Raw genomic sequence first — 14,578 nt, 5'->3', positions numbered from 1 at the left:
AAGGAAAGTTAAAAACCAAAGCAACTTTGCAAGTTGCAACAACAACCAACTATCTCAGGCACACTTCAGAATAAAAGTACTGTATGAAAACACCACAAAAACAAACTGATATGGCTTTTAGTTTGAAAAACCCAGTGTAGGTTTACAGTACCTGTCACATCAGCCTGGAATGAATTAACAAATACGATACACAGGTACAGTTGCAAGAAAAAGTATGTGAACCCTTTGAGATTCCTTGGATTTCTGCATAAATTGGTCATAAAATGTGTTCTGATCTTCATCTAAGTCACAACAACAGACACAGTCTGCTTAAACTAATACTGCACAAAAAATGATGTGTTTTCATGTTTTATTGAACAAAACATGTAAACATTCACAGTGCAGGGTGGAAAAGTATGTGAACCCCTAGGCTAATGACTAGTTGACCCTCCTTTGGCAGCAATAACCTCAACCAAACGTTTCCTGTAGTTACAGATCAGACTTGCACAACAGTCAGGAGGAATTTTGGACCATTCCTCTTTGCAAAACCGTTTCAGCTCAGCAATATTATTTGGATGTCTGGTGTGCATCGCTCTCTTGAGGTCATGCCACAGCATCTCAATCGAGTTGAGGTCAGGACTCTGACTGGGCCACTCCAGAAGGCGTATTTTTCTTCTGTTGAATCCATTCTGTTGTTGATTTACTTCACTCTGGGTCGTTGTCCTGTTGCATCACCCATCCTCTGTTGAGCTTCAGTTGGTGGACAGATGGTCTTAAGTTTTCCTGTAAAATGTCTTGATAAATTTGGGAATTCATTTGTCCGTCAATGACAGCAATCCGTCCAGGCCCTGAGACAGCAAAGCAGCCCCAAACCATGATGGCCCCTCCACCATATTTCACAGTTGGGAAGAGGTTTTGATATTGGTGTGCTGTGCCTTTTTTCTCCACACATACTGTTGTGTGTTCCTTCCAAACAACTCAATTTTGGTTTCATCTCTGGACAGAATATTTTGCCAGTAGTGCTGTGGAACATCCAGGTGCTCTTTTGTAAACTTCAAACATGCAGAAATGTGTTTTTTGGACAGCAGTGGCTTCCTCTGTGGTGTCCTCCCATGAACTCCATTCTTGTTTAATGTTTTACTTATTGTAGATTTGTCAATACAAATGTTAGCATGTGTCAGAGATTTCTGCAAGTCTTTAGCTGACACTCTAGGATTCTTCTTCACCTCACCGAGCATTCTGCGCTGTGCTCTTGCAGTCATCTTTACAGGACAACCACGTCTAGGGAGAGTAGCAACAGTGCTGAACATTCTATGTAGACAGTCTGTCTTACTGTGGACACATGAATATCAAGGATTTTCAGAGATACTTTTGTAACCCTTTCCAGCTTCATGCAAGTCAACAATTCTTGATCGTAGGTCTTCTGAGAGCTCTTTTGTGCCAGGCATGGTTCACATCAGGCAACGCTTCATGAGAACAGCAAATTCAACACTGGTGTGTGTTTTCTATAGGGCAGGGCAGCTTTAACCAACACATTCAATTTCATCACATTGACTGGACTCCAGGTTGGCTGACTCCTGGCTCCAATTAGCTCTTGGAGAAGTCATTAGCCTAGGGGTTCACATACTTTTTCCACCCTGCACTGTGAATGTTTAAATGGTTTGATCAATAAAAACTTGAAAACACATCATTTTTTGCATGGTATTAGTTTAAGCAGACTGTGTTTGTCTGTTGTTGTGACTTAGATGAAGATCGGAACACATTTGATGACCAATTTATGCAGAAATCCAAGAAATCTCAAAGGGCTCACATACTTTTTTCTAGCAACTGTAGTTAAAAAGGGGATATGGCTGCAGCTCTAAGCAGAAATACCTTTCCATCTATGAGTTATGAGCGAACATTCAGAGGCTTCAGACTGAAATAGTTAATGGTTTGAAAAGTTAACCGATTTAGCATGTTTACGCACAACACTGGTTCCCACTAGTAATTGGTTACAGTCATGTCACTATGGAAAGGTTACTTCGCACATCTATTTATCAGAACAGATGCATTTGAGGGCAAGGTATCCAGCAAACAGTTCAAAGGTAAACACCCGCACACTGTCCAACTTGCAGAAAAGGATGTACAGTTATGTTCATAATAATAGCAGTGTGTTTAAAAAGGTGAGTAAACCTCAAAATTCTTCAAATAAATTGTATTTTAATGAACACAAATCCATTGGGGGCACTGCACATTCTTTTTCAAAGCAAGAAAATTGGAAAAAGTAATAGAATTTGATAATATTTGACAGAAAGTCAAGAAATATAATGTTAAAAAAAATAGCAGTGTTGACATCTTTCTTTACAAACTCAAAAATGTACTGTATAAACTAAGAAATGCTTTAAGATTCAACTTTCCTGAGAATCATAAACTAATATTTAGTTTCATAACCACGGTTTCTGATAACTGCTTCACATCTGTGATACATGGAGTTGTCCAACTTCTGGCGCTGGTCAACAGGTATTGCAGCCCAGGACAATTGTACTACGTTCCATAATTCCTCTGTATTTCTTGGTTTTGGCTCATGAACAGCATTTTTTATGTCAGCCCACAAGTTTTCTATGGGATTAAGGTCCAGGGATTGTGCTGGCCACTCCATTACTTGAATTCTGTTTGTCTGGAGCCATGATTTTGCTCGCTTGCTGGTGTTTTTGGGGTCATTGTCTTGTTGAAACACCCATTTCAAGGGCATTTCCTCTTCACCATACGGCAACATGACTTCTTCCAGTGTTCTGATGTACTCAAACTGATCCATGATCCCTGGTATGCAATAAATAGGACCAACACCATAGTACGAGAAACATCCCCATATCATGATGCTTGCACCACCATGCTTCACCGTCTTCACTGTGTACTGAGGCTTGAATTCAGTGTTTGCAGGACGTCTGACAAACTGTCTGTGGCCCTTAGACCCAAAAAGAACAATCTTACTCTCATCAGTCCACAAAATATTACGCCTTTTCTTTTTAGGCCAGTCAACGTGTTCTTTGGCAAATTGTAACCGCTTCAGCACATGTATTTTTTTTAACAATGGGACTTTGCATAGGCTTCTTGCTGGCAGCTTGGCTTCACATAGACGTCGTCTGATTGTTACAGTACTCACAGGCAATCTTAGATCTTCTTTGATCTTCCTGGAGCTGATCATTGGCTGAGCCTTTGCCATTTTGGTTATTCTCCAATCCATTTGAATAGTCGTTTTTCTTTTTCTTTCTCGCCTTTCTGGTTTTGGCTGCCATTTTAAAGCGTTTGATATCATTTTAGCTGAACAGCCTATCATTTTCTGCACTTCTTTATAGGTTTTCCCCTCTTTTATTAATTTCTTGATCAAAGAACGCTCTTCTTCTGAACAGTGTCTTGAACGACCCATTTTACTCTGTCAGTTGCCTTGATCCTTAAATAAGGGCCACCTGTTTAACACCTATTTTTTTTCACATAATCAATGACCTCACTAATTGAGCTCGGCACTGTTATTTTTTTGAACATGCCCCTTTCAGTAAATGATTCAGTTTCACAGAGTCAGCAGCATGCACGTCATGCCTGTTGGGTCTGTTGGGTTTCTATACCTTTACTAAACCTTCTAGAAACTTACTTGCAGTGTAGAAGTTGAAATTCTAACAAAAACAGTGATTTATCTTGCTAGTGATGTGGGACTGCTATTATTTTGAACACAACTGTATTTGCAACGTTTCGGTACTAGACCTTCATCAGGTAAACAGTTTGTTCAAAAGGCCAGGACATGTTAAATAGAAGGTGGCCTCACACCTGCAGCCACCTTCTCATCATGACGTCAGAGCTCAATTGATCAAGACAGCAAAGATAAACAGTAAACATCAGTTACCTGAATGAGAGAGTAAATGTGATGAAAGAAATAGACATGAGCGATTTCAACTTACCTGGTGGTGTAGGTGTGGAAAATGCAAACCCGTGCTTGGGACCTCTCCTCTTCAAAACTTTCAAATGAAGTTTCTCTGCTCTCTCTGTCAGCCCGCCGACTCTCCATCTGTTTAAGTTCTTCTTCAGTATACTCCAGGTCATACAGATATCCTCTCATATCCACAGTTAACGGCACATCATTATCACTCCAGTCAAAATCGCTCGTGTTATCTTTGTTTTTGCTTGGTGTTGTGTTACTATCTAACCTGACATGCAGGATGGATTTGTTTCACACATCCATCTGGGAAACCTTCAATGCTAAGCATTTGGGAAAGGGAAGATGCTTTGAAGAACACTCTGAGTGTGATTGGATAAACGTTCTGTCTGTCACCGCTAATAGTCAATCAGAGCAACAAAACACGTGACGTAGACATGTCTGTACACGACTTGTCATTTTTGAAAAGAAAACAACTCACTGCTGTTCTTTGTTCTTCTTTTAACAAAGAAATGCCAAGTTCTGATAAAACTGGCGCTTTAGCAGCATCCAAGCTAATCTCTTCCACCATAATTGCACCGGTCTTTTGCTGCTGCTTGCTTATGTCACGACTCTGCTGCGCCTGAAAGTACTGCCCCGGGCCCAGACGGTTCAGATGGGAGCTTTGAAAGATGGATTCGCCAGTGAAAAACAAAGGAAACGGTCGTATTCATCTGCTTTGCAAGGTTATCTATGTACAGCTTAGAGGATCAAATGAGCTCACACTTCACAGATATGGCAGTGTTTTAGGTGACTGAAGACCTTATTGCCTTTGCATCACAGGAAAAATGTGAACAAACTTCCGTGCTGGGGGAGGAAGTTGAGTTTTTCCGATAACAAATAGCTGACATGACTCTATGTTGCGTATCCGGGCAGTTGCATTCATATCTTATCTGAACCATGCCAGAGTCCACTTGAATCATGGCTGACACCACCTCCCCAAATGGGCCTGGACCAGGCGAAGTTAATTTTCCTTCATGATGACCAAAATGAACCAGACTTTGGGTTGAAGTGTTTAAGTGTATTCGGATCTGGGAGCAGGCTCCTAGCATGAAAGCCACCTTAAAGATTTGCATCTCTCCAAAGCATTCTCTCTGATGCCTTATCACAGTGCCATACAGAGCCTTTACTGAAACAGTGATACTTGAGATCTCAGCATGTAAAAAATACTGACAAGTAAAGGCAGTATGAAGAAGTTTAAAAGAAAGTTTTAAAGAAGGAGTGATACTTGAGATCTCAGCATGTAAAAAATACTGAAAAGTAAAGGCAGTATGAAGAAGTTTCAAAGAAAGTTTTAAAGAAGGAGGGAGGGAAATGTCACTGAGGGGTGTGTGTCAAAGACAACAGGGAAATAAGAAGCTAAATGCAGCAGAGGAGGATGATGGGCTGTTAGGGCATAAATCAGCTGTTTGACTGAGAGCTCTGATCAGAGAGCTGCTGGAGCTCAGCAGGGTCTTAACTCGTCCTCCTCATCATCATTTCTGATGATGATGATGGATGCTCCTGATGGAGCTGAACTCTGCTTTCCACAGCTCTTTAACGCCTCCTGCAAGAAGCCTACGCGTAATCACTCTGAAGCATTGCTCTTCTACTTTTTGATCCTCATCTCAGCGCTCACCACAGCTCTCAACCTGCTGCTCATCATCGCCATCTCCCACTTCAGGCAGAGACACACGCCTCAGAAATAGCACTAGAAAGATGTTTCCTTTTCCAGCCCTCATATTCGTGTGTGAATCCACCTAGAATTTACTACTTTGTGATTTTAATTACTGTTCTTATTACCAATCATTCTGTGTTGTTATTTATTGTGATGGTGTTCTCTCACTCCAGGCAGCTCCACACCACCACCAACCTTATCCTCCTCTCCCTGGGTGTCTCCGACTTTCTTGTGGGCCTTGTGGTGATGCCGGGTGATCTCATGCAAACTGGGACTTGCTGGTTCTCGGGTGACCTCATTTGTGCTCTGTATTATTTCTTACTGTTCATCATTATCAGCGCCTCGGCAGCATGCATGGTGCTCATATCAGTCGACCGCTACATAGCTATTTGTTACCCTTTGCATTACACATCGAAATTCACTCTTTATACAGTCAGAATCGCTGTGTGTTTGTGCTGGATTTATGCTGTCTTAGTTAACTTGGTGCTGTTTAATGACAACCTTAGACACCCAGGCAAGTATAACTCCTGCCAAGGGGAATGTGTGGTTAACATTTCAGGTGAACTGGAGCTTGCTTTCGGCTTTATTCTTCCCGTATCTGTCATCATAGTTCTGCATCTGAGAGTGTTTGTAGTTGCAGTCTCTCAGGCTCGGGCTATGCGCTCCCACATCACAATTGTCAAAATGAAGCGTTCACAGACTGTTGCTCCTAAGAGGTCTGAGCTTAAAGCAGCCACAACGCTTGGTATCGTTGTAGCTGTGTTTCTGATGTGTTATTGCCCATACTACTGTGTCTTCCTCATAGGTGGAAAAATATTGATAGGCTCTGACACTGAAATCCTCATGGCTTTTCTGTTGTATCTCAACTCCTGTCTGAACCCCTTGATATATGTTTTTTGCTACCCGTGGTTTAGAAAAGCAATTAGACTCATTGTTACGTTCAGGGTGATGGTGCCTGGCTCCCGTGATGCAAGAATACTATAGGGGAGCAGCTGCTTTTTCTCTGTGAATGAAATGAACACCGTAGATGCAAGACGATCCAAATAACGTAACAATGATCATTTTCATATAAATAACAAAATATTACATTCCAAATAAGTGACTGTAATGTCAGTAAATTGGAATTAATAACTAGAATGTTATTACAGTTGTCATGCATTTTCTCATGCACTCGCCACTTTTGTGTCTTTTCAGTAAAGTTTCACACGGTCAATGTAAAATGTGATGGATGAATCTGATCATAAGTGTGTCTTATTTACAGATATGTGTTTATATATAAGGATGATGATTTTTCAGAATACCCAGACTACATTAAATACTGTTTATGCTGTAATTGCACACCAAGTATCATTACATTTTAGGACAGATGTTTTGCAAAGTTTAACCTCATTATGATCACTAAACTGGTTGACTGTTGGTTGGCAGTTTGTCTCAAATGATCTCCACTGATCAAAGTTGATTGCACAGACTTTTTAGTTCAGCTTCCAGTGCTTTTTAAATAAAGAATGAACTGTACTGCTCATGATGTGCTGCCTTTTTTGTCCAGACAATGCTGCCATCTTCTGGGGAAAAACAGTCGGTTGTTTTACACATTTAAACTACTAATGCTGATGGCCACATGCAATAAGAGACTCCAGATTTACCAGTTATTCTATATTTATAAAGCAACAAAAGTCAACATTCTATGTTTATAAAGCAATGAAATAAAACAGATTTACCCCTCTTATTTATAAAGCAATTAAAGACAACAGATTTAACAGTTATTATATATTTTAAAGCAATAAAAGACACCAGATTTGCTATTGATTCTGTTTATAATCAGAAATTCTTCTATTAATTCTATGTCTATGAAACATCAAAAGAAGAGAGGTTTAAAAGCACTATATCAAGCATCAATAACAACAGTCTCACTATTAATTCTATGATTTTGAAACAATAAAGTTCTTCAGTTTTAGAATTAAATCATGTAAAAAAAATGTTTATTTATAATTGTATGTTTATAAGGCAATAAAAGAACAGTGATCCTATAATTATAAAGCAATAAAAACCAACAATTTTAGGAATTATTCTATTATAATGAAGCAAAGAAAGACTACAGTATTACAATTAAATTTGTGTTTATCAAGTAATAAAAGAACAACAGATCTGCAATTAATTCTGTTTATAAAGCAACACACTGTAAACCTGAACAAGTTAAACATTCAATATAATTGTTGAAATTAAAGTAGTGGATATACATTTTTGAGCAGACTCAAGTTAAAATATATGATACACAGTTCACCTCCAAACATTAGAGGACATTAATTACATTTTTTTTAAGTAACAAGTGAAAGGGAGTGAAAAAAACAGGATTTGTTTATTAGCAGGTACTTAGCCGTTTTAAATGATCAACTCAGTTTTACTCACACAGTTATTTTGGGTTTATTTTTCAGTTAAACTGCACTGTGGAAACTTTGCTGAACTTAAAATTTCTGTTTATATCCAACTCAAAACATGTCTGAGTATTTTTTTTTTAAAGCTACATTCGCTTTATCAACTGCAATTTTCCCTGATTTCTATCACATGCTTTAATCTTTATGTCCCCCAGGGTAGGCCAACCTCAGTGACTCTAAGAAACCATAACTGAATGATGCACACTGAACTTCCATCATGTTCAGTATACCCAGGGCTGTACATTAGCTTTTTTTTTTTTTTTTTTTGTCCAAAGCACTGGTGCTGCAGACGTTGATAGTCTTTTAGCACAAGACAAAAAACTTACATCTATAAGTTAATCCATCGGTTATATCTTTAAAACCACTTGACACCCTATGCTAGATGTTTAGTAAGTGTCAAAACTAACAGCCTTCTTTAACAGGCATACCTACATATATGTGTGTGTTGGCGCTTGAAGATAATTACAGCAACATGATTTTTAAAGCAGACCTTGAAATGAAGCAAATAGTGGATCAAACCATTGTCATTTATTGTCACCCTTCGAGTTATTTTTCAAATGCTCTGCCCTTTCCCAAATGTCGGCTATGGAAGGTTTTTCCATCTGTCGTGTCAGGTTTTGTTACTTGTACTTCTTTTCTTACCACATTTTTCCTTTCCAGTCAACTTTCCATAAATATGCTTTGATACAGCCTCTGAGTACAGCCTGCCCTTTCTGAAGTGACCTTCTGTGGCTTACCCTCATTGTGTGTCAAGGGTGTCTTGTCCTCTGGACAAAAGACAAGTCAGCAGTCTTCCCCATCATTGTGGGTATGTGTACTGAACCGTAGTGAGAGAATAAAAGCTCAGGAAACCTTGGCAAATCGGACTTTTAGATGATATTCTATTTTTTGAGACGCACTTGCAAGCCAGGTTTTAGGCGATGGCCTCCCTGTGGAGGTCTTCCAGGCAGACCCAACAGAGATGAGTCCCTGGGTAGACCCAGAACTTGCTGGAGGGCATACAATTTGGCCTGGGAATGCATTGGAGCTTCCTAGGAAGAGCGGAATAACTTTTATGGAGGGATGTCTGGGATGAATAAGCAGATGAAGGATGGTGGATGGATGAAGTAAATATATGGTAAAAACTGGTATAAAGATTGCAGTGTTAAAATGATTCAGTGGTATATCAGTTACAGTGTGTAAACCATAGAGAATATGTCCTATGTGTTGGTCCTACAATATTTGGCTCTGCTGTACAGGTTATAGGAATAACAAACAGAGGACACGTTAGATTAGTGTAACATAGAAAGATTTACAGAATCCTCAAAGATCTCAGACAACACAGGTTTTTATAGTTTCAATGGTAGTTTAATTTTAACATTCAACATATGTATCATTATCATCACTCACATAATCATTTCTTTTTGTTACTCAAGACCTGGAAAACTGAAATGACCAAAGTTTTATTGTTGCTAATAACCAAAGTTAGGTTGTGATTCTGCTGAAAAGAAGAAATACTGTTTGAGAATGAGGGAACAGAGGATAAAAAGAGCCGAGGCAAGACAGTAAATGCGACGGGAAAAGAGTCTGTGGAGATTTATGGGAAAAAAAACAGCAGGTTAAAGTCGGTATAAGGAGGGAGAAGCATAAGAAAAACAGGCAGAAAGTTTGATTGGGTAGAAAAAAGCAAAGCAACCTGACCTTGGCAAATGAGGATAATACTGATATTTGTGAAAATTCAGAGCAGTGGAGCTGTAAATGGGCTGTAAAAGTGTGATGATACTTTGCATCTGGTGTAAACAAAGCCATAAAGTAAACAGTACAGTAGTAGTTACATATGTTATACTTTTAATCATGTTAGTCATCTATACAGAGTTTACACAGCTGTGTCATGGTACCTCTGTTCTCATCAGGTTCTTTCACCTGTTATAGAAGCTGCTTTGTGTACTTCATGTGGAGGTTTCTGTTATCAGACTGGACATTAATTGGTCCTTACAATAAAAAAACTTTTTAGGAATTAAGGGCTTCTGAAGGTTTTTTTATTTACCTGCCTTGACATCCTGATCAGCGCAGTAGGAAGGGTTAAATAATAAAATCAACATTTTCCTTTGGGAAGTTAAGCGTATTTTAATTGTGTTGACTTTGAAACAGATGTCAACCTCCACATGTAACTGAACCTTCAAAAAGCAGCTCCCACCATTGCAACAACTTTTTTTTAAAACAAGTGTACGCATACACCTAGGCACTTAAATCTGTGTAAGTACATGGACTCTGAATAATTTGACATGCTTGTCTGTTAAGGCAAAAACAATGAGCTTTGGCATAAGGCTTCATTTATAACAGCTCTCCTATTTATAAAGAAAACTGTCTTGTGTTGATTATCTCTTTAGAAAGCTGAGTGTGTTTCTTATGTTTGATTATATGACATCAGTTATTTATGTCTGATTGGCTGCAGTGCGGCAGTGATTTGTACTCAGTGTGACACTGTGACATCATTCAGTACGTTTACATGCAGAGTAAAGCTGAGATATGTGGATAGCTTGGTAAGGATCAATTCAATTCAAGCCAATTATGGACCTTCTTCGTACTGACTGTGCTAACAAGTTAGCAAGCACTGGTTGTTTGTCGAACAGTGAAAACGTGGACACGCTCTATGCTTTACTTTTGGACCAAATAAGATAAGATGAGATAATAAGAGGCCATACCCCAGTATTATCCAAAGGCAGATGACTGTATCTGCTATGCTTGGCATTTACGCTGTTCAACTTCTGGGTCAAAGCTTGATGTGGAGTTTGTGAAGCATGCACAGAAGGCCTAGTCTAGTTTGGGTCCAACTGACATGTCCATATGCAAGAGTTTATCAATCTCCAACCACATTATCTAGGTGTGAAAAGCCTTTTGGAGTAGAGGCAAACAGCTTCTCAAACCAACGCTAGACTGGGAATCTGGCATACATGGCATTTTTTTGGTGTTTGATTTTTTTTTTTTTTGTTATGATTTATGCTGTGTGGCGTTTCCTACATCTGAGCATATGGACGAAAGTCAGAGTCTTTCAGTCCTTGGTCCTAGTGGTCTTACTATACTGTCGTGAGGCCTGGAGACTGACTGATGGCCAAAGGCACCAACTGGACACCTTTGTGATAACTTCTCTTTGGCACATCTTTGGGTATTGTTGCTAAGGAGGGTAAAGACTGGAAGGGTCAGCTGCCTGATACGGGAACAGCAGCTGCACTTTTATGGTACCTGGCACACTTCCCAAGGCCTGATCCAGTTCACCGCATACTGGATTCCCAGGACCCAGTGTGCTGGTCCAGATGCTGGGGGTGACAGTGTGCGTTGTGGAGGGGGCAGCTGGGAGGATACCTGGAGAGACAGGCCTGGTGCAGGCCTGGCAGTGACCATCAGGAGGCCAGTGCAGGAGCAAGGCTGGAATATGCTCCCATACATGACAGCTTATTTTTATATTCTTCGACTTGTCGCCATGTTCACCTCCAACAACAAGAGAGTCAGTGAAAACACATACATCCATTAATCTATCGTGTTTACTTCTCAGCTTTGCAATAGTGTGTGGGAATAATTTGGTGGCAGTACTCAAGGCGCCACAGGAACAGCGAGATATTTCATGTTTGATCAGAAGTAAAAGGCTGGTTGGCATAAAAAATACCACAACCAAATTTGCTTCATAGTCCAGTATTGCCTCGAACCAGAACAAAGTCCACTTACCCTCTTTAAAAACGTATGGATGAAAGAGAACCTACAGAATATTATCTGGGTATGTTAGTCAATCTCTGAGAGATTCAGTTAGCCTACTAACAAGAACTAACAAGTTAACATTTGTTTTAAGAGTCTAACACAATATTTCAGCCTTTTTAAACATGCATGTAGACGTACTGACTGTGTGATTTGTGTGCGGTAGCATATTTCCAACTACTAGAAGAAATGAGGCACATTTCAGTGTTTTTCACACTGCTTTGAGTCTGGCAGTAAAAGAAAAAAAAAACTTTTCATGTTGACTGTATCAATATCTGCTCATGGGCTGGATGCTGGCTTTACAGAATTATTTCTTTATTGATGGTTTGATCTTGACTTTTTTATTACGTTAGATTCTAAATAAAGAGTTTCTGTCAGTTTTCGTGTGTACCTCATGTCTGGCATTTAACAGCAAACTATCAAAAGAAACATTATTAGGACAAAGTGTTAGATCATCTCTGTTGACAGAGTCTCTTCTGGATTCTCCAAAAGCTCACATGTGAGGATGATGTCCGTTATATGGCGAACAGGTGAGCTAGGCACATACAGTTCCCTTCTTCTCCAAGAGAAAGCAACAAACGATGGTCATCTTTTCTGTTGATGAAAGGAGAAGACTCTCTCTGCTCTCCTCTTTCAGTGTCCAAAGCTTCCCAAACTTCAGCCCTCACATTACATCATGCAAATACACTTTGAAAATATAAAATTCATTGGGTTAGGGTACATATATATATAGATTTATACAGATAAATTCATATACTTTTAAGGAATGTTAATCTATTTTACTGTGTATTTTCTCTCCTTACAAGGTACAAAATAACTTTTCATACTATGTAACACAATATATATTCAACATATTAAAAAACAACTTCAGTCCTTTTGTCATCTTTTAGAGAAAAAAAATCCATAATAAAAATAAGTTCTATGTTTTTCACTTATATCTTACAATATATTTTCTCTCTGTCAAAAACACACGCACACATGTCCCATTTCTGTTTCTGTTTGTGGTTTCTCCTGGAACCAAAATTGGCAATGGTGTTAAAAAAAAATGACGGGTGTGCTCCTCTGTGTGGAAAAATCTTAGAGCGACAGCCTCTTGGACGTGTGGAATTCACAAAATGGCAGCGGTGAGTGTTGCAAAACAAACTAGCAAATGCGGGTGATGTTACAACGGGCACTTGGAGCAGCCGCAATCCAGGGCAGTTTCCATCTCCTCTGAGTACGAGGTGCCGTCAGTGCAGCGGAAAATGACCTTCCTCCTCCTGGTCTTTGTGACGCCACAGCAGACGCCTGGGGGTGCTGCTGCCTGGCAGGATCGTGGACAATCCATGCGGGGAATCTTACTGGTGGATGTACATGTTCTCAGCGGCTGGTGGCGTTTCAGCTGCTCCCTCACCATCTCTCCTTGGCATGAAAGCGCTGAGAAAAGATGCAAAACAAGCACATTAAATTTATCATGTTTTCGCCCTTTTGTCAACTCTGTCAGAATCTGTTTTTTTTTTTCATTTTACAAAAAATACATAATTCTCAGTTCATTTTATTCTGATTATTAGTTAAAATACAAGCTAATCTACATGTAATCATAACTAATTTATTTAAAAGATTATTTCAATATGGTTTATATTAAAGATTTATAACTAAATATCATTACTGAATACCAGTATTAGATAACTGACAACTTGACATTCACCTTGAATAAAATAAAAATTACATTTACAGTTACAGTTACATTTTAGTGTGTTTGATGGAGTTTACAAAAATTAAGATTCAATGGGTATAAAAGTCATATTTTTGGAAAAAAAAAAAAAAAAAAACATTTGTTTAATACATTCAAGTTTGGAACATGTTTTGACCCTTTTCTCAAGAATCTGAGATATTTTTCTTGCACACATCCAATGTATTTTTAACCTGACATGCCAGATGGATTTGTTTCACACATCCATCTGGTAAACCTCTCATAAATTGCGTTTGGGAAAGGCCAGAGACTTAGAAAAAAAAACCTGGAGGGTGAATGGATGGACGTTTTGTCTGTGACATCGTTACGGGCCAATCAGAACAACAAAACATGTGAAGTAGCTGCTACCAAGCTGCGTCCCTACCGAAAGAGTAACATCCACAGAGAACCGCATAACCCGAACCATGGCAGCTGTAGACATGTCAGTACACGACTTTTGCCAATTTTGACATGAAAACAACTCAATGCTTTTCTTTGTTCTTCTTTTAACGAAGAAATGTCATCAAGTTCTGATAAAACTGGTGTTTTAGCAGCATCCACTCTAATCTCTTCCACCATAATCGCACTGGCCTCTTGTTGCTACTGCTTACATCACGACTCTGCCACGCCTAAAAGTACTGCCCCTTAGCGCTGATTGGTCCTGTCCCTTTCTAACCGTGCCCAAACTGTTCAGATGGGAGCTTTGCAAGATGGATTTGCCAAACAGAAACTTATCCATCTGCTTTGCAAGGTTAATGTAAACATACAGACAAAAAATAAAGGTTGACAATTAAATTTATCATTTAAAGTTTACTGTATGAGTGTATAAACTGATTGATGTGAATTTCTGAGGTCAAAATTTCCTGTTTTTAAGCTTTTCTGGGGTAATTATTTTTCCAAGTGAGACTTAAAAGGGCCAAAAGTCATCACAAAAGAGCCACATGTGGCTCAAAAGCCACACATTGAGTATCACTGCTATATATGATTTTAAAATGGAGATTGGATCATTTTAGAACAGATGGCAACATAAAAGTCAAAAGAACTGGAAATGTTGACAACCTTCATGAATAATTCTGTCTCTCTAATCCTGATAATTTTGTCTTGTTTTCCATACTTTATTTTAG

General features: G+C 39.0%; 2 protein-coding genes across 2 annotated transcripts in view; one reads left to right on the top strand and one right to left on the bottom strand.

The window, feature by feature from the left end:
* The first annotated feature begins 5,418 nt into the window (after window positions 1-5,418).
* Window positions 5,419-6,566, top strand: LOC121516694 (trace amine-associated receptor 13c-like). The gene is made up of 2 exons (XM_041798083.1): window positions 5,419-5,588; window positions 5,756-6,566. The coding sequence occupies exons 1-2, from the start codon at window positions 5,419-5,421 to the stop codon at window positions 6,564-6,566; spliced, it is 981 nt and encodes a 326-aa protein (XP_041654017.1).
* A 3,345-nt stretch (window positions 6,567-9,911) lies between these two features.
* slit3 (slit homolog 3 (Drosophila)) overlaps window positions 9,912-14,578 on the bottom strand; it is a 436,863-nt gene continuing 432,196 nt past the window's right edge. Inside the window, exon 38 of the mRNA XM_041797351.1 lies at window positions 9,912-13,159. Within this exon, the coding sequence (XP_041653285.1) occupies window positions 12,906-13,159 (254 nt within the window). The 3' untranslated portion in view covers window positions 9,912-12,905. The remainder of the gene's footprint in view (window positions 13,160-14,578) is intronic.

This window comes from Cheilinus undulatus, linkage group 10 (assembly GCF_018320785.1).
Source record: "Cheilinus undulatus linkage group 10, ASM1832078v1, whole genome shotgun sequence".
NCBI lineage: Eukaryota > Metazoa > Chordata > Actinopteri > Labriformes > Labridae > Cheilinus > Cheilinus undulatus.
Note: the sequence above shows the minus strand (reverse complement) of the source record. Positions and strands in the feature narration are given on the sequence as shown.